Genomic DNA, 19,762 nt, shown 5'->3' with positions numbered 1-19,762 from the left:
CACACTGCAGTTCCCAAGTGACCCAAATCCGATTTTTTGCTCATATGTGACTCAGATCCGATTTGTTTATGACAGTGTGAACAGCACAAGTCACATGGAATCTGATCTTTTCAAATCAGATCCAGGTCGCTTCCATATGTGGTTCTAAATCGGATACAGGTCTGATGTTTTGCAATGCGACCTCAGTGTGAACAGGCAGGTCGGAATGAATGCGACTTTGACGTCACACGCAGAGGCCCGAGCCGCGGGGGAGACACGGGAGACGGCGGGGGTCGCTCCGGGCCGCCTCCGCCTCTCCTCCTCCCCTCCCCACCGCTCACCTCTTTATACGACCTCAGATCAGACGAGACAACCCGCTGAATTAAAGCATATTACTAAATAAAGAAGCTAAGGATTAAAATCAGCGAAGCGGTCGTGGTCACATAACCTGCCCGTTTTACAACGAGCTGGACCGTGTGTTAGGTGATAAACCCAGCTGAACGCCGGAAAGCAGAGCTGACACTCCGGGGAGCGGAGCTAGAGCCCTGCTATAGCGGGACTGTTTTCTTCATCCCGCTGTTTACATCCACTCCCGCCCGCGCCCGCAAAACTCTGAGAATTCATGCCCGCACAATGATAGAGATGCAAGAGGAACGTCCTTGACAAATCTATCCGATTTAATGTTAACATGATAATTGTGGAGCTTGATGGATAATTGGCAGTTCAAAGGCACCTGTTGGATGCAAATCCATCATTGTCATCATCCCACGCCTCTGCGCATGCGTGTCAGTTCAGGGCCGCGATGCGTTCACACTCGAGTCGGAGCCACACAAAAAAATCGGATATGGGAAAAAATCTGAATTGAGCATTAAGGACTGCAGTGTGAACGAGTGATGAGAGTTCATCAGAGCAACAGCTTGGGGGAAGAAACTGTCCTTGTGTGTGGAGGTTTTAGCGTACAGAGCTCTGTAGATCTGTCCAGAGGGGAGGAGTTGGAACAGTCTGTGTCCTGGGTGTGAGGGGTCTGGTCCTGGACCGGTATAGGTCCTGGGTGTGAGGGGTCTGCAGAGATGCTACCTGCCCATTTCCTGGTCCTGGACCGGTACAGGTCCTGGATAGATGGGAGGTTAGTCCCAATTATCCTCTCTGCAGACCTGATTGTCTGTTGCAGTCTGCCTGTCTAGTTTGGTGGCCGATCCGAACCAGACCGTGATGGACGTGCAGAGGACGGACTGGATGATGGCAGAGTAGAAGGTGATCAGCAGCTGCTGTGGAGGTTATACTTCCTGAGCTGACGCAGGAAGTACAACCTCTGCTGAGCTTCTTCCTGACAGAGTTGATGTGGGTGGTCCGCTTCAGGTCAGGTATATTTGATGATGCTGCATTTGTCTTTGTTTTTTGCGGCACGTTTTTTCATTTGCACCACATTCCTCTTTTTGTACCTCGTTTTGAGTTTGTGAATTTGAATTGTTTCTGTACTTGAAGCCGTTTTCCTTAACTGAGACGCATTAGGCCGTTGCAGTTCGTTTGGCCCTTGTTGGCCACCGTACCTTTTAACGACATACCTTTACTTTTACTAGTAACAGAGTTCTTTAATGGTCTGGTTTTGGTTCTTTTACACAATACATTTTCAAAACTACCCTGGTATATTTGGTCAAACGCTTGTAGGACAGTAGATTGTTTGGTTCTGTGTCTTTAATAATCACTAGCTTTTACAGACATATTCATGGAAGCACAAACAGATAATAAAGCAAGTGTGACATAAATACAGCATAAACTAACAGCCTGAGAGTCATAAACATGAGGATGAGCAGCAGGATCCTGCAGACCATCTTCTCCCTGTGAGGGACACAGAGCTGGAGAGTCACGATGAGACCAAAGTTCAGACTTTCCAGCTCCGAGAACCAACATCTAGTCTGACTGGAGAGACTTAGTCTCCCTCTAGTGGACACAAGGAGACACTGCTGCTTCCGTCTCCTGTTGTTTCTCTGTTCATGGAGACTCTGCTCTGGACCAGTTTGATAAAACACTTTGTCATGAAGCACTTTTAGATGTTCACTCGTATATTTAATCCATATCAGGTCAAAGATAAATAATAAAAGAGGTTCTGCATCAAAATATGTGTTTTCCTTTATGTTTTCAACCCAGTTCAGTTCAGTTCAATCAGCTGGTGCCAGAACAACCAGTCTGGTGTTTATTAGTTGGTAAAAGAAGTAAACTTGTAACTGTCTTTTATTCACTTAAATGCTCACATGGATAAACTAAGTACAGACCATAATAACCCCAGGTATATTTGTCCATTGTTGTCAGCAGATCTGTCATCTTGTAACCCGGCGGTTCTTTATTTCACCTGAACAGTAAAATACTGACGAGTGAAAATAATATTTATACACGACTAGTAACAACTTTCTCTGATGATCAAATTCAAATTTAAATGATTCATTTGAACATGTTTCTCTAAAATATATCTGAATTTTATGTTTTGATATTAAAATAAGTTATTTTTAACACACAAGACACTGATATTAATATATTATTGATATTAAAAATCATGGATAAAGTTTAAAATGAAGAACCAGAAATTTCAAAATGACTTAAAGAACATTTTTTATGTAAAAGGCAAATTTTTGATTGTTTTTGATTGTTTATAAAAATTATGAACTTATTACTTTTCAGTACAACAGTGTTTTAAAGATTTTAGATTTATTTTTATTTATCCCGTAGGGAGATTTGTCTTCACTGACAGTACATTTCATCAGCACCAACAATAAATAAATAAAATGTACATTTCATTAAAAACAGGAAACAGTAAAGTTTACAGTACAGTTTAATACAGTTAATTTAGATCTGATTAGATCAGATTAGATTAGATTAGATTAGATTAGATCAGATTAGATTAGAGCTGCCAGCGCCCCGGCACAGTGAAATTTCTGCCTGTACAACCCATCAAGAGAGCAGAAAAAGACAAAACAGATGACAACATATGACAGGGGTACACTGGTGCAATTATTTGAGAAGGATGACACTGGGAGCGAGGAGGGAAACAATGCACTTTGACACTGTGTTTAAACACACAGCGTGAAAGTGCAAAAGAAACATCAGCACCAGAAAAGTAAAAGTCACATCCATGTGATCAGATGGAGGAAGAAAGTCCTGCAGTCGGTTTGAGACTCCAATCATGAACTTCTCATAATTACTGAGAAACTTCTCTTTTGTCTGAGACGAAGAACGTCAGTTTTTTTTCTTCCTTTTCTTTATTAAAACTATAAAACAAATAACCACAATAGCTGATGTAACTACTCCAACATAGAAACTTGTCTTCTCCTCATGTTCTTGTTCTGGGATCATCGTTGGCGTCTGAGGTGGAAGATCAGCAGCTGCTGAAAAAGAAGTCACAATAAAGTTCACATGTTTTCCAATTGGTTCATGTCCAGAATTAATGCGACAACTGCTTCTAGTTGAACCGGAAAAATCAGGACAATTTCATCTTTGTGAGTGTACAAAAAGTGGATTAAAAGAGCTGCTGGTGCAGGATTGTCCTTCCTGTTTTAACTCTGTTGGATTTACTAGTGTCACCGTGAGGAGGACAGTTCATGGCTGCTGTGGACACACATCCAATATTTGTAGTGGAGATTCAAAAAAACCTTTTTATCCAGTTTTTGTACACTCACATAGTTAAACTAGGGGCTCTAGCGGATGATCAACTTCTACTAAGGAACTTCCTGACACTCACACATTACATAACACACAGTGGTGAATGTTGGCTCCAGTGTCTCAGGTCCATTTTCAGACCACAGTCAGTCCAACAGTGAGAATCATCAGTTTCATCAACTTCTACTGAGAGGACTTACCAGAGACGAGGACTTCACAGCTGGCAGACCCCCATCCAGACTCTGTGTCCAGTCTACACCAGTACTGTCCTGAGTCCTCAGTCCTGAGTCTGGACATGTGGAGTCTTAGTCGTCCCTCTCTCAGAGCATCTCTGTCGCTCTGGACTCGTCCTGAAAACTGTTCATCGTGATAAAAGGTCATTTCAACTCCGTTCACCACATGCACTACAAATGTTGCTGCTGAGGAGACAAGAGAGGGAAACAGAGGAGCAAGTTGGCACATTTCTGGCTCTACCTCACCTACCTAGCTCAACAAGCTTGCATTAAATATCAAAAAGTCTAATTTTATAATATTTTCAGGTAGGGGTAGGAAATATCTTAAAGATTATATTAGAGTAACAAAATGAAATTTCCCAAGTCTCACATACTCGTTTTTTAGGTATTTTGGTTGATGAGAAATTGAATTGGAAAAAACATATACATTTCATTCATAATAAAGCTGTGAAGTCATTGGGCATCATCAGCAAACTGCGAAATCTTGTTAATATTTCTTTCTTATTAACTCTATATTATTCTATGATTTATCCTTATTTGATTTATGGTAATATTGTTTGGGCAAATACATATCCTTCCAGTCTTCATCAACTTTATTTAATGCCAAAACGATTTGTAAGACTGGCAACTTTTTCTAACTCTACGGAACCCTCTACTCCTTTGTTCAGAAAACTCTAAATTCTTTCAGTATATGACATAAATATTCATCAGATATGTGTGTTTTCATACAAACATATGTTTTTGCCTTTTTCTTTACCACTATCGTTTAGTAATTTTTTCACATATAATTCTCAAATACATTCATATATTACTAGACAGATTAATCATCTTCATCTTCCTTTTTATAAAACTAAACACGGTCAGTTTTCCCTCAGATATCGCAGTGTACGGATATGGGACTCCAAATCTCACATTATCAAAAGCTCTGCTTCTCTAGAGATTTTTAAAATACATTTATCATCTCATTTAATTCACATTTATAAAATGTCAAGTTTTCTTTGTTGATTTTTTTTGTTTGTTTGTTTTGTTTGTTTTTGTTTATTTTTTGTGTGTTGATGATCTGTAACTATGTACTCTAACCTTCTTTGTTTTTTGTTTATAGTCTTTGTCTTGTTGTGTTTTTGTTTTTTGATTTTTTGTAATTACTGTTTTACTTCCTAAATTGAGGGGAGGTTTCGTTGCATAAGCCTGTTGGCTTTTTGACCTCTCCTGTCACATTTGTTTTACTATTTTGATTGCAAGTGTTACTTTTATTGTGTGCAAACTAATAAAACAAAATTTTAAATATAACAATATAAAATAAAAAATATCTCCTGTGCCTTCCCGGTGTATGGTTGGCGTCGACGGGGAGCGAGGTCCTTCGTACTCTGGCGGAGTGGCGCAGCAGCTGGGCCTAACATCTCCTGCGACCACCGGCAGGGCCGTGCTGACGGCTCCCTGCCTAGCAGCTGGTGGCCCCACATAGAAATCCAGTGTTGAAAAGGTACCGGCCCTCAAAACTCTTCCAAACATTAAATCATGCTAGAGCAGTATGGGATCCTAAACATAAAAATAAGGGCTTATTCGGTGGTCACATAAATGTCCGTAGTTTGGTTCCAAACGAGAACAGCTGGAACATATGCTGAGTAACTCAAACATTGATTTCCTGGGACTCACAGAAACATGGCTATCCGCCTCATCACCTGAAGCTGCTATCACAATGCGTGATTATAATGTCTTTAGAAAGGATAGAGTGAATGGGAAAGGTGGAGGGGTATTATATGTTAAGAGCACTATTAACTGTCATCAAATAGAACTACCTAACAATATTAATCTAGAATGTGTCATAGTAAATATCTCTCTTTCCCCTCAAATGTCTTTTATTGTTATCTGTATGTATCGTAAACCCACAGTCAGTGCAGAATTTTATGATCAGTTCAAGGCCTTACTTAAAAGTATTATATGCAACTTCTGAGAGCTAGCAAGATTTGAAAGTGGCGCCTCCTCTAAGCCCCGCCCCCTCCTCCCCCTCCCGTCAGCGCTCCGTCCAAAGCCACGCCCCCACAAACTTTGGGGAACGCGCATTTGCAGGAGTCGAGGTTTCCAGGACATTTTGGACAGCACATTTTCAACAAAACTACCCCATGTCTCATTCACCTGTAAGTGAGGCCGGTTTTAGGTGTCTCCATCCCGGCGAGAGTGGAGAGCGGAGAGGCTTGCAATATTTCATTTGTAATGAATCCAGAATGTATGACATTTTTGTTTTTTTAAATTGCATTACAGAAAATAAAGAACTTTATCACAATATTCTAAATTTTCTGAGACAGTCCTGTATAGTATTTACATTAAGTGCATATGGCAACCCAACCCTTAATCCATTTCTAGACCATCTAGTCTCACTTGACCCATTTTTTAACTAATGCCTTGTTCTGATAATTTGACAGCATACATGCTACTGCAAACAGCTGGTTGATGTTGTAGACATGTGATAGGAGGATGACACCATCAAAAAGTTTGTTCTGTTTTATCCTCCTAATGACACGCTCCACATGTCCCCTCAGTCTGGCTATGGCCTGTGTCTCCCTAACCTGGTACGCTGGCATCTGCTTCTGCTTAGACAGAAACGGTGGGCAGTACACTCTGCATTTGCAGCAGTCGCTGATTTGGAAGCCCTTATCCACCATCACTGCCACGTCTTCAGTCAACATCTTAGATATTCCTGACTGTCTGAATATCTCCTTGTCGCTAACTGAACCACCATACAGATCAGAGATGAATGTCACAGCACCATGTGGGGCTATCCCAACCAGGGCTTTCATTGTGCAGTGGGATTTGTACGCAGAGTACATCTCACTTTGGAGGAGGGGTGAGGATGGTGTTTGACACCTCAGCTCTGTGCAATCTAGGATCACCTGGGTGTCTGGGAAATCTCTGAATGCCTCAGGAAGGTAAGCTTTCACTTCTGCAGGTGTAAGCCAAATACACTGGGACCCCAGTAAAGTGGCTAGGTCACTTGTCCACGTTGCAATAATGCGGCTCACTGTGGACTTGTGTATGTTGAATCGATGCGCCAGGGGTCCGTTTCACAAAGCAGGTTCAACAAACTCCGAGTCTAATCCTGAACTCTTAGTTGATCTACTCTGAGATCGGAAACTCTTGAGTTTTCGGTTCCAGAACAGCGGATTTGAGGTAATTTACTCAACTCTAAGGCCCCGATTTACTAAGATCCTAAATAAAGAGTACTAAATTGCGTGTGCACTGAAAAAGTTTGCGCGTGCAGTTGTTGCGTGGTTTGCGGGTGATCAACTAAGATTGCGTGCGCAATTAATAACAGGTGCAAACAGCAGTATTTAAATGAGGTGTTGCGTGTCTTAAGGTTTGCGCCATGGAGAGTCTGGATGGAAAGCACAGTCACAAGTCACAAGCGCAAAATGAAATTGAACGAGTTGGAGTTAGAGATATTAGTGGAAGAGGCAAATAAACACATTCATGAACTACAGCAAAGAAATTTAAACATTAGGCTACCAAAAGAAACGCAATATCGGAGAAAACATGCGATAGAATAAATGCAGTTGGTAACACAAAAAACGTCTGGTTTTTCATATTTCAATTTTAGGCACAGATCAAAAATACGAAATAGAAAAACGGGCCACAGGACCGAATTTGATTTTTTTTTTAATTCAAGATCTTTTTATTAAAATTTTCACAAAGTAAAAAAGGTGAAATGCCGCATGTCAATTACAAACATTTTGATTAGGCATGGGCATGTTAATCATAGCATACACCAGTGTACAGAATATAAAAAACAATTAAACAGTATGAAAAAATATAAAATAGTAACAAAAACAAACTACAGACCAAACTAATCCCTCCCCTGTCACTGCCAGATTACTAATCACAATATGAGGTCACTCTATCATCAAAAGCCTGCACTAGGAATATAAAAGAAATATGAAGTATAGTTCACAGGGTCTGGAATGCTTCTAGAAAAGGTCCCCACACTTTCTGGAACTTATTTGATTGCTGAAGCGAGTATCTAATTTTCTCCAGTTTTAAGCAGGACATGATGTCTTCCAGCCATTGCGCACGAGTAGGAGGGAAGGGATCCTTCCACCTGAACAGAATTGCCCGACGAGCCAAAAGGGAGGCAAAAGACAAAGTGTGCCCCTGTGCAGTGGTTAACTTCCTTCCTCCCTCCATGACCCCAAACAGGGCAGTCAGTGGGTTTGGTTCTAATCTGATTTTAAGCACCAGAGAGAGAGTATGAAAGACTTCCATCCAGTACTTGTTTAGACATGGGCAGGACCAGTACATGTGGATGAGAGAGGCTTCTGCTACTTTACATCTTACACAGTATGGACTAATATCTGGGTACATGGAGGATAACTTTGCTTTGGAAATATGAGCCCTGTGTACCACTTTAAACTGAATTAAGCAGTGACGTGCGCACAGGGAGGTTGTATTAACCAGTTTGAGTATGGACTCCCAGGTATCCTCTGATAAGGGAAGCCCTAAGTCCTGCTCCCATGCTGCTTTGAGTTTATCTGTAGGGGCACTCTTAAGATCCAGCAACATGCCATAGAAAGACGAAATGAGCCCCTTTTTGAATGGGTCTGTGGCAAGAACTTTGTCAACTGTGGTCAAGCCTATCGATGCACCAGGGCTGGGTGTCTGGGAAAGAACAAAATGTCTAGCCTGAAGATACCTAAAGAAATGTGATTTTGGAAGGCTGAATTTACTACTTAACTGCTCAAAAGATGCCACGGTGCCGTCTATGAACATATCTCTGAAACGAATCATACCCCTCCTGTGCCATTCCTGGAAGGTGGGGTCCTCAAGGGATGGTTTGAAAGAGTGATTTGATGCAATGGGGCTAAGAAGAGAGAAGCTGTGAAAACCAAAAAACTTCCTAAATTGGGCCCAAATTCTAAGAGAATGTTTAACCACTGGGTTTTTGATTGATTTAAGTGAAGGAAGTGGAAGTGAGGAGCCGAGTAGGGCAGGAATTGACAGGTCATCAGTTGGATGTAACTCCATCGCCACCCAGTCAGGGCGGTCAGCGCCGTCGCAGTAGAAGGACCAGAATGCAAGGCAGCGCAGGTTAGCAGCCCAATAGTAATAACGAAAGTTTGGGAGGGCCAGACCACCTGCAGACTTAATTTTTTGAAGGTGAGTTTTGTTCAAACGTGGCCGTTTACCCCGCCATAGGTATGTAGATATAACTGAGTCAAGGGACTGAAAAAAAGCCGAATTTGATTTTAATATTTAATTGGTCGGGTTTGCGTGACCCGGCGGTGCTCGGCATGATCTGAGGAGAAAAAGACAATCAGACACAGAGCTGGAGAGCGCTTTGATTCATCTATTTATGAGTTAAGTTTTTATTCAGATGTCCACAGTATATTGCAAATATTATATATTATATAGCAAACACTGACAGTAAATGTGTGACAGACGGGACCATCATATGGCCGTCGATTTAACGCAGAACCATAATTCAGGCGAAGCTGCAGTCTCTGCGCTGATCCTGACACAGCGGGTCGGAGCGGATTTGGTCATGATGTTTAACCTGTGTTTTGTGATTAATAAGCACGGGTTTTAATTAAATGTAATTTACGAAGGATGATTTCACGTTCAATAAGATAAGTAATCAATAAAATACAAAGTTTTGGCACAAAGGCTTGGCCTGCTTGTGGGCGAGTGGAGGAGGGCACATTAAAAGAAGATATAAGGCGGAGAACTAAAGAAAAAGTGGCCTTTAATAAAACTCGTGCAACCATTTTTAAAATAGCATGCAGCAGAATAAAGACTCTCTGCGTATTCTTTGATTTTGGATGTCGCCTCCTTGCCACAATAACGGCAGCAGCAGATTAGCACCTTCCTTTCGAACGTATTAAATACAGACGCAATCACAATACGCGCAATTACTTTCAGGCTTGGTAAATCTCATTGAGCGTGGTAAATGGAGCAATTTGCATCTTCCCCTCCCAGTATTTAGGATTTCTGCCGGGTACGCCCCATATTGATTATTCATCAGGGCAAAAGTACTAACTGAATTGCGTGTGCAATTTTGCGCATTTCAGAGACGCAGTCCTCTTTGCACGCTGTTAGTAGATCAGCTGGCACTTTGGTTTGCGGGTGCTGTCAAGTTTGCACACGTTTTAACACACGCAAACCTTTAGTAAATCGGGCCCTAAGTAGTTTCACCTGGAGTTAAGCTCCGGCGTGAGGGAAATCAAAAGCCATCATCAGTAGAGCTCTGATACAAGGATTCACCATGGCAACCGGCGACACAAAAGAGCGACGTACATTTTCTTTTTTTTCTTTTTAACTTTATTTATCATTTCAATTTACAAAATCCCTTTGAGGAAACATTAGTTTGCATCTCAAGATCCACATACTTCACGCCACTGGAGTTAGAAGCGTTAATACGTGCGTATGGTGAGTATGAGAGCATATTTTGAAAAAAAAAATGAAATTTTATTGTCATTTAGATCAGGGCCGTCAATTGGGTACGGCAGCTGCCACACCTCGGCTTCAGGGGAGAATGTAAATGTTTTATTTTTTTAAATACATTTATGGAATTACTCTGTGTCCATTTGTATTGATTTGTTCTATTAATTAATACATATAAAATAACTACAAATGCATATCAGAACAACATGATGGATTTCAGTAGGTATTATCTTTCCCAACACTTGTTCCCCCTCATATCTTGAAATGTCCCAGCGTCCCTGACGACAGTGGTCGCTATCAATCTGGTTTTTAGCGCGCTCTGCAGTGTTACTAACTTACAAAAATTAAAATGAAGCAGACAACCACGCAATAAAAAAAAAGAAAGAAGACAAGTGATGGGTCCAGAAGATATTAACGAGGCTGTTAGCCACTGATGGATTAATTATGCAAGTTCCTCTCAAAGTAAGATATAAATCCTCTTATACATCTGTTTAAGGGAAATATTTGACTTTTTTTTTACTCTCCCTCTCCTTTTTGCATTTGGACTTTAACTGTTTGAAGTTAAACTCGGATGTCCCAGTGATATTGTTGCACTGACATAGTGAATAAAGTGAACGAGTTAAATTGCGTTTGTTAGATAAGCCTATTCTGCTCTCTAACTCTGCCGCTTACTGTCCGTGGTGCAGAAAACGGATGCGTATTGCGTAGAGACCCATTGGCTGAATTGACGCCACTGAGGGAGGAGACGGAGAGAAACTCCAGGTTCGCTGAAATAAACCTGGTCCCGACCAGGTTGGGTTCAGAGCGTCTGTTACTACGGTAACTGACCGAGAGCTTAAGTTACCTCTCTTTGTGAAACAGGCTAGAGTTACCTCTCTTTCTCTGGTTTGAGTTACCTCCCTTTGTGAAACGGAAAACTCAGAGTTTCCCTCATTTCAGGGTTAACAGACTCAGAGTTTTCACTAAACCTGCTTTGTGAAACGGACCCTAGGTCCCTCTCCTTCAAACCAACGGACAGGAAGACAAGGAAAAGAAAGAACTCGTTGATTGGCTGGAGCAGCTGTCTCTGTAAGGTAAAAAAAAGTGGTTAGTCCTTAAAGTATGAACTAGTAAAGTTGTGCTCCTGTTTGGCTAAATGTTTTATAATGGTTGTGTGCAACCGCCCCCCGTGGTTCCCCCAAGTACAAAAAAATACAGCCCTCTGGGATACCCCCACAGTATGATAAAGTGCCACTTACTGTACATAACTACCTAATATATGTATATAAAGTAACTTTTTTTTTACCCCATTTAACATTCATCTCATCACTCGGACCGTAGCTTACCGCTGATGGACGTGCATGGGTGACTTCTTCATTTCTCTTGGCAGCTGATTTGGCTCTTGAGACCCGGACCATTTTATAAATGGAAGGCTCAATCAAAAACCAAAACGCCATCAGGTGGTCATAGCTTGGAAACCTGTTCACAGAAGACACACATGAATGAATGATTTATTTAGAACATGAGAAAACAAAATAATAAATCAAAATAGTCAAAAAACAAAAGCAATGTTTTTTTTTTTGTTTTTTTTTTTTTTCTCCTTGTCTGCACACATATTAATGATTGATACCATGACGGTAGAAACCAAAAGTATATATATGTGCATTATTACTATATTTAATATATATACATATATATACGCATACATATACGTACACATACATAAATATACACATACAAACCCAGTTATTTTTTTTATTTTTTTTGGGGGGGGGGGGTGACGACATTCACTGCCAATCCAGGAAGCAGGAACACACGGAAACACACGTCAAGCACTGGAAATCTGCAACAAAAAACCACAAACAAAACACGAAACCGGCACGGAGCCAACCAAAACAACAACAGCAATCGACCCAAATCTTGAGATCTGATCGCAGTCTGAGCTAAGCTACCGCTACCGCTAACAAAAGCAATGTTAACATAACATGTTTGAAAAGGAGTAGGAAGAAGCATATGCTTATTTAATCCTACCCCTTCTCCTTTCTCGGTAATTAACAATCATCACTTGATTTCAATATCCTGTCCTTACATATATTCACAAATTACTGTATATATTTAAATGTATGTACCAACACCTCATGAATATACATATTTACAGACAAAAGAAAATGTAAAAAAAAAAAAAATCACGTCAATCATTAACATAGTAAATAAAATCATACTGTCACCAAAATCTTGTGAACTGTAACAACTAAGATCGTTTGCTAGACAAATTAACATTCAGATAGACTGATTAAGAAGCTGTTTGGTGCAGTATTTTATCTGAAAGCTATTTTAACCATCACGATGTGTCTGCGTGAAACATGCTTATTGTCAGCAGTCACCCAGTAACTTTAGGTAAACAAATGACAGGATTCTTTATAATTTAACTTACGTTGATCTTGGTTGATGTCAAACAATAACCTGGACTAGATGCAGTTTAGGCTTACCTGGTATAGAATCTGATGTCGGCGTCGGAGCCAGCAAACCGCTGTAACCCAAACTCTCGCTGAACTCGTAGCTCCTGCATTTCTTTTCTCAGATCCTCTAATTCTTTGGTCAGGTCTTCCACAGTTGTTAAGGACGTGTCCAGTGCAGATGGTTCAGGGACTGAGCAGTAGTCGTGATCCATGGTGACATCTGTGTGCTGTTCTTGCTCCTCAGGAGCCTTCTTCGCCCATGAAGGGCTGTTGGCTCTATGAGTTGATCGGCGGAGAAATGTCTGCTGCAGACATTAGTGTGAGAGGTTATGGTGAAATCATCCCGGCGAATGTTTACCAGCCATTGTCTTCTCAGGTCGGGATGGGTCGGAAAGCCATGAAAGCTTAGCACGCCGTTAAATTTGGCTGACGCCGTACAAAGTGGAACACAGCAATGCTCGAAATAGGTCTTCTCTTGCTTTTGAAAGTGTACCGCCTTGAACACTTTCCTGCTTACACTCATGGTGAAACAGCACAAGTATTAGCAAAGATACTCAATCAAATAAATCAAGCAAATCAATATCCAATAAAACGTCTCTGGTATTAGCTCTCTAGCCGGTTCGAAGAACACGGTTAACCGGAAACGGAGGGGCGGTTTTATTTGGAAACGGAAGTACGTCACAAAGCCTGGTGCAAGTAGTCTATTGCATAATTAAATGTCGCTGGAGCTGCATTCAAACTTCTGTAACCTTAAGTAGATGATGCAGTGAACAGTTGTAGAGTGTTCAATAACTCTTCGATAGATTTGTGCGTGTTGACTTTAATTATCTGCAGATCTTTAAATAAATCACTGATGTGCACATATACTGTGTGTAGTTGTCATCCATCAAGGCAGAAATACATGCAGTTTGTGCGTCTTTGGCCAGTTCTTTGTGTGATTTATTCAAAGCACAGTTTTTAAGCAGGACTGTCAAAGTAACTTGATAAATTAAAGCTTGTAGCTCCGGGACATCCGTGATGATCAATTGAAACCTTCGGGTGTGTTTTGTGACTAAATGAGTAAATGTATAATTCTCTTCTTTGGTTGTTACTTTTCAGATGTAACATTACTCATCCTACACAAGAAGCTAATTTCCACATCCTCCCGTTCTGTTGGTCACTACAAACAAATTTCCCCTCTGTGGGACTATTAAAGGATTATCTTATCTTATCTTAACAATGTGGCGTGGGTAAAGACGTTGCCGTTTGGCTCAACTCTCACCAGCTCATTACCAAGACGGACCGCTGCAGTCAGTACAGCAGCAGATGTTGCATCAATGCAACCTTGTGCTTTCTGACTTTTCTCTCCAATGTCAGTAATAGTTCTGTAATTTGTAATTTTTCTGTAATTGAAGGTAACAATTAGTGCAACTTCTATCCTCTTTCTTAGCTCCTTCAAAAGAGCAAAGAGCAATAAGGAGTTTGGGGTGAACATGTGGAGAGAATTACAGTTTTTTTCAATTGCTTACACACTAAAATTAAAAGTAGTACACTATTAGCAAAACCTTACACTCAAGAAGCAAAACATCAGCCCATATTTGCACAACTATAAGCACATTGTCAACCTCACACTTGTTGCAAAACTCTACACACAGTGATTTGCAAAACACTAAACACACTAAACGTACATTACACACAAAAATCTATCATGAAGTCACTTCCTTGCAATACCAAAGCACTGACTGTCAAATTAGCCCCCCGTCCAACCAATGGGTTCAACACAGTCAACAGGTGTGCAAACACTCGTTTGCTTTATTGTAGACACACCAATCAGGTGTGTCTTCACTATAAAAAGCAGCAGGTGAGTTAATTGGTCTTCAAGCACAATGGCAAGACTCAGAGAAAGACGAGGAGAACAAGGAGGACGAGGAGGAGGAGGACGAGAAGGAGGATGAGGAGGAAGGGGAGGAATCAACAGAGGAGGAGGCCATGCTGGAGGTAGAGGAAGAGGAAGACAAGAAGGTGCTCAAAGAGGACCGAATCTGACAAATGAGATCCGCGCAACACTGGTTGACCACGTTGTCAACCACGGCCTGACGCTGCTGAGGGAGGATGGACTGCGAGTGCAGCCAAATCTAAGCCGATATACAGTCAGTGGCAAGTGTGATAAGAACATTTCGACTGGAAAATAGGAATTGTAAAAATAACATCATATCAAAAACATCTGCACGGTTTCAGTAACTGCTTACAGTACTGTATTCTATGCACTATCAGCACTTCTGTTACCTTTTACTGTACTACTGTATACTGTTTTGTTTTCTACATAGGATTGAGGGTCAGGAACGACAAGGGAGAAGGCCTCCTATGTTCACAGAACAGCAAGAGAGGAAGATAGTAAACATGGTTTTGGCCAATAATGCTATGACACTCAATCAGCTCCAAGCTAACATTACGTAAATGTCTGTTTTTTGGTAGCTGGTGGTGTACTTTGTTTTGTTTTTCTTATGTTTTGTACAATACTGCTTTCACAACAGCAACCGATTGATTTCCAATATTGCTTGTGTTGGCTTCTATTTGCATATTACTGTACAGTATATTCACTCTTGTATGGCAATACATAAAAAACAAAAGAGTTTTAGATTTAGAGCAACGGTGTGTAAATAATATACACAAGTATGTGATATTATGGGAAATGTGTTTATCATGTGAGACAAATGCTTGCCTTTTGAGATGTGTTCAGAATATTTTGAATACTGTGCTTCATTTTGCAGGAGCAAGGACGCTTTTTGCATTTCGTGTTAGCAATAGTTGAATTTGTGTGTAGAGCTTTGAGCAAAACACACAGAGCTTTGAAAATGTGTGTAAGCAGTTGAAAAAAACTGTAATACTTGATCTTAAACATGACATGATGCCACAGTTTCCAAATCAAAAGTTTGAAGCAATTTTGTAATAATATAAAGATCTAGATCAGAAATTATTATGATTACCACTTTCTTTTTCCTTTTTAAAATTGACTATTTTAAAATTTTCTTTAAATGCATGATGTACTTATAATCTCTGCCCTTATCTCTGCATATCGTAAAGCACTTTGAACTGGCTATGGGGTGAAGTGCACTCTGTACGCTAAATAAACTTGACTCACCTTTTTGCTTTTGCATCAGTAAAAGTTTGCTGATATCGCTGTGACCTACGTCCAGCTGGTACTTTCACTATAATCACTAGAAATAATAAAAGCTGGTCTAAAGAAATTCAGACGCTAAACGATATCTGAAAGCATGTCAGTCTGTGTGAGAAAGTGAGCAACCCCTCCCCTTCTCACCGTCACCGGACTTGTTTTTAATGTGTGTGGCAGAGTGGAGGATTGGGCGTGGTCTGCGGGGGAGCAGCACACAGGTGTGCCTGGTTCTACTGATTGTGGCACACCTGTGTCCAATCAACCTCCCCACCCTGCCTGGGTTTATAAACAGCAGCTGCATACCAGAAGAGGGGTCTGCTGAAATGGAGGTAGCTTGCATAGAGGCTATGCCCCATTGTGCCTTTTTTTTTTTTTAGAATATTGATTTCGCCCTCTGCCTGTCCGCCTGTAGGCTATGTGTTTTTTTTACATAAAATAAAACGTCTTATTTTTTGGCATTCTACGCTCTGCGAGGTCTCATTTACACCTCATCACCCAGGTCCAGTTTTGCCTTGTCCCCTTGTACGTGGGGAGGCCGCTCTGGTTCCTCACAGTCTGTTTGAAGAAAAAAAAAAGTTATCTACCAGTAACTGTTTTGTCAGACACAGACCAAAGGTCTTATAGTGTGTGTGTGTGTGCTGGAGCAGGGAGGTGAAGAAGAGGATAAAAGGCAACACATGAACATTGACTCAGAAAGTGATAACACGATTCTTCATCGGAGCAAACGCAGATTTCAAGGTGAGGTCACAATGATGAACAAATTTGTGAGAAAATTAAACACACAATTCAATTATTTATTCACATACTTTTCTTTTTTCACTCATCATGTGGTTTATTGTGATAAACTGTAAATGTAGTATACATTTAGTGAAAAAATGTATTTTATGCACCAAATGTGAACATGTTTAATCCTTTATTTTCAGATGAGGTGTTTCCTTCTACTGGCGATGCTGGTGGTGTGTGCTTCAGCTCTTGAAGGTGGTGCTTTTGTCTGTTTCACCTTAGGAGATCTAAAGGAAACTTTGAAAGTGCATGAACTTTTATTGTCATTCTAATTACTAAAGACATTATCTAATGTTTTCATTTTATATTCCTTACTTAAAGAAACTAACCATTAGCGTTCATTAAAATTGCAGAATAACAAGAGAAACACATGAAAAAACTCCTTACCAATCAACATGTGTTAAAATAATCATAATTATAAATGGTTAGTTCAGTTAATAAATTCGATTTTAGTTGAATTTTAAATAATTAAACACTAAAATTGGTTTTAATTCTAATTTTAGTGGAAAGAGAGATCCCGCTGCACCAATAGGATGCACGTTACTAGTAAACACAGTATATTAATATTAATAACCCAATATCGTGCTACAGTTTGCAGAGGTGGACAGAGTACTCCACCCCAGTACTTGAGTAAGAGTACAAATACTACTGGTCAAAATTTACTCCGTTACAAGTAAAAGTAGCTCAGTCAAAATATTACTTGAGTAAGAGTAGTTAAGTACTTGCTTTTAAAGGTACTTAAGTATCCAAAAGTAAATGCTTTTAAATTTATTTTAAGTAAAAGTAAGAGCAAGAGTAAATTTCTTATTTTCCACATCAGTAAATTACTATATTTTTTCTGAATTAATTTAAGGATCTTTTAACTCTTGTTTCTGAGAATTAACTCTTTGAAACCAGCTGCACTGATGTGCTGCTTTTAGAACCACAATGTTATATAAAACCTGCAGAAACACCAAAAACAAATCAAATGAATGGGATCATAAGAGGACAGCAGATGATGCAGAGTTTATTAACAATCATGAACTGAAACCAAATGAACCTGCACCATCCAACTAAGTCTGGATCCCCCTCAAAGAACACTGCTTTACAAAAAACTACATCTCATCGCAGGCGTAGCCATTGTTGCGGCTCTGTCTTGACCAACGCATGCTACTTTGGCGGTATCGTTTTGAGTGTGACTGTGATAGGTCTCCTCCTTTGACAAAAACAGCTTGTGTCCAATAGGATTTTAGGGAAGAAGAAAAAAGAGCAGACCTGAAAGTAACGAGTACTTTTCAGACTTCCTAGAAATTTACTCGAGTAAAAGTAAAAATATTTGTCTTGGAAATGTATTCAAGTAAGAGTAATAAGTACCAAAGAAATCTAATACTCAAGTAAAGTACAAATCCTCTGGATATGTACTTAAGTACAGTACTCAAGTAAATTTACTCCGTTACTGTCCACCACTGACAGTTTGTCACCTCTACGATACGTATCGTGATGTTTTTGTATCGCAAAATTTCATGCCGCGATATATTGTTACACCCCTAGTATTAACCATTAATCTTTTCTCCAGATCTGTCAGGAAAGATGTTCACCTTCCCAGCGGAAACAAACTCCGCTCATGTGAAGTTGATCACCACGAAACATCATTTCAGTGCTGTAACCGTCTGTCACAGGTCCGTATGAAACCAGAACCTGCTATGTCTTAATTACTTTGATGTACTGTCTAATAAACACTTCATTTATTATCTTTTAAGATCCATTACAGACCTCAAAAGAGAACACTCCCTGTTTTCTTTGGCCACCCCCTCTTTTGACAACGACTTCCTGATTTTCTGGCAAGAAAGCACACAGAACTTTATACCCTTTATCAGGAATAAATTAGTTGGTTTTGGAAGTTTCGTCTACAAACCAATCACCTGGCACTCCATCTGCACCACATGGGACTCTACGTCTGGACTGATGCAGATGTGGGTCGATGGACAATCTTCCATTCGGAAATTTATCAGCTCTGGATCAAACATCAGTGGACAAACCTTGATTATTTTAGGACAGGTAACGTTCTCTACTTAACCTCACCGACCTTTCCACAAATCAGTTTGATTTAATTGTAATCGTCTGTGTAGATGTTAAGATGAATTATTGGGTGATGAAACCTTTACTTGCCATCTCATCTGCAGGAACAAGATTCTTACGGTGGTGGGTTTGACAGTAAACAGTCTTTTGTTGGCATGATGTCTGATGTCCACATGTGGGACTACACCCTGTCCCCCTGCGAAATCCAGAACTACATGAACAGCCAGAGCTTCACTCCAGGGAATGTGCTGAACTGGAAGGCGCTGGACTACAACATTGTTGGCAACGTGCTCGTAGAAAAACAGAGCTTGTGTCTAAATTCCCAAATGACGGCGTAAGTGCCGGAGAAGGTGGCGCGTCATAACTTCTATGTTTCATGTCCTGTATAAAGGATAAGTAACACATACTAACAACTTATGTTGAATCATTAGCTTCTTGTAGATGAGTTGATTTCCTAAGTCTCTTTCCCTTCAATAAACATATGAAAGCATTATTGTGAGTGTTCTGTGCATTTTATCTTTCCACGTCATAAATAAATCATTTTAATGACTTTATTTGTGCAGTAAACATAACTGCTCCAAAGTGCAGTTAGAGGTGTAAGGAAGTTGAACTGACTTGATCAAAGTGAGATGGTTTTGGCCACAAATAGGTGTTTTGCTATTTAAAGGGAACAAAGGTGATATTCTCCCAAGATATTAATTTTCTTTGTGGATACTTATGATCTCTTTTTGGAAACGTCCATCTTTTTTCTGTCGGGATGGCATTCTCCCAAATAGACTGGCTCACAGTCCTTAATCGACAACTTATTCTGCCCCGTTTGTAATTCTCGTACATCCTGATGGGTCTCAAACATCTGTCCACCTCAGAGGAATACACAATCTATTTATGTAGTTTTTAATTAATCAGAAATAGATATTATCCAGTATTCCAATTGTGGAAAAAAATAGTCCCATCTCTCCAGACGTAGCTCCGCATGTCGTCTTTTGCTCGTCTTTTTTTTGCGGAGACAGGCACTCCTCAATCCATTCATCCAT

At 40.2% G+C, this 19,762-nt stretch overlaps 1 protein-coding gene across 2 annotated transcripts in view; it reads left to right on the top strand.

Moving 5' to 3' along the window:
• LOC133420234 (C-reactive protein-like) overlaps nucleotides 1-19,221 on the top strand; it is a 70,369-nt gene extending 51,148 nt beyond the window's left edge. Inside the window, exons 1-5 of one of the 2 annotated variants that reach the window (XM_061709860.1) lie at nucleotides 16,184-16,625; nucleotides 16,811-16,865; nucleotides 18,226-18,328; nucleotides 18,410-18,707; nucleotides 18,833-19,221. In XM_061709860.1, the coding sequence (XP_061565844.1) occupies nucleotides 16,811-16,865; nucleotides 18,226-18,328; nucleotides 18,410-18,707; nucleotides 18,833-19,066 (690 nt within the window). In that variant the 5' untranslated portion in view covers nucleotides 16,184-16,625 and the 3' untranslated portion in view covers nucleotides 19,067-19,221. Of the gene's footprint in view, nucleotides 1-16,183; nucleotides 16,626-16,809; nucleotides 16,866-18,225; nucleotides 18,329-18,409; nucleotides 18,708-18,832 lie in introns of those variants that run through there. The other variant, XM_061709861.1, reaches the window with a different exon arrangement.
• The last annotated feature ends 541 nt before the right edge of the window (nucleotides 19,222-19,762 follow it).

Source organism: Cololabis saira, chromosome 20 (genome assembly GCF_033807715.1).
Source record: "Cololabis saira isolate AMF1-May2022 chromosome 20, fColSai1.1, whole genome shotgun sequence".
Taxonomy (NCBI): Eukaryota; Metazoa; Chordata; class Actinopteri; order Beloniformes; family Belonidae; genus Cololabis; species Cololabis saira.
Note: the sequence above shows the minus strand (reverse complement) of the source record. Positions and strands in the feature narration are given on the sequence as shown.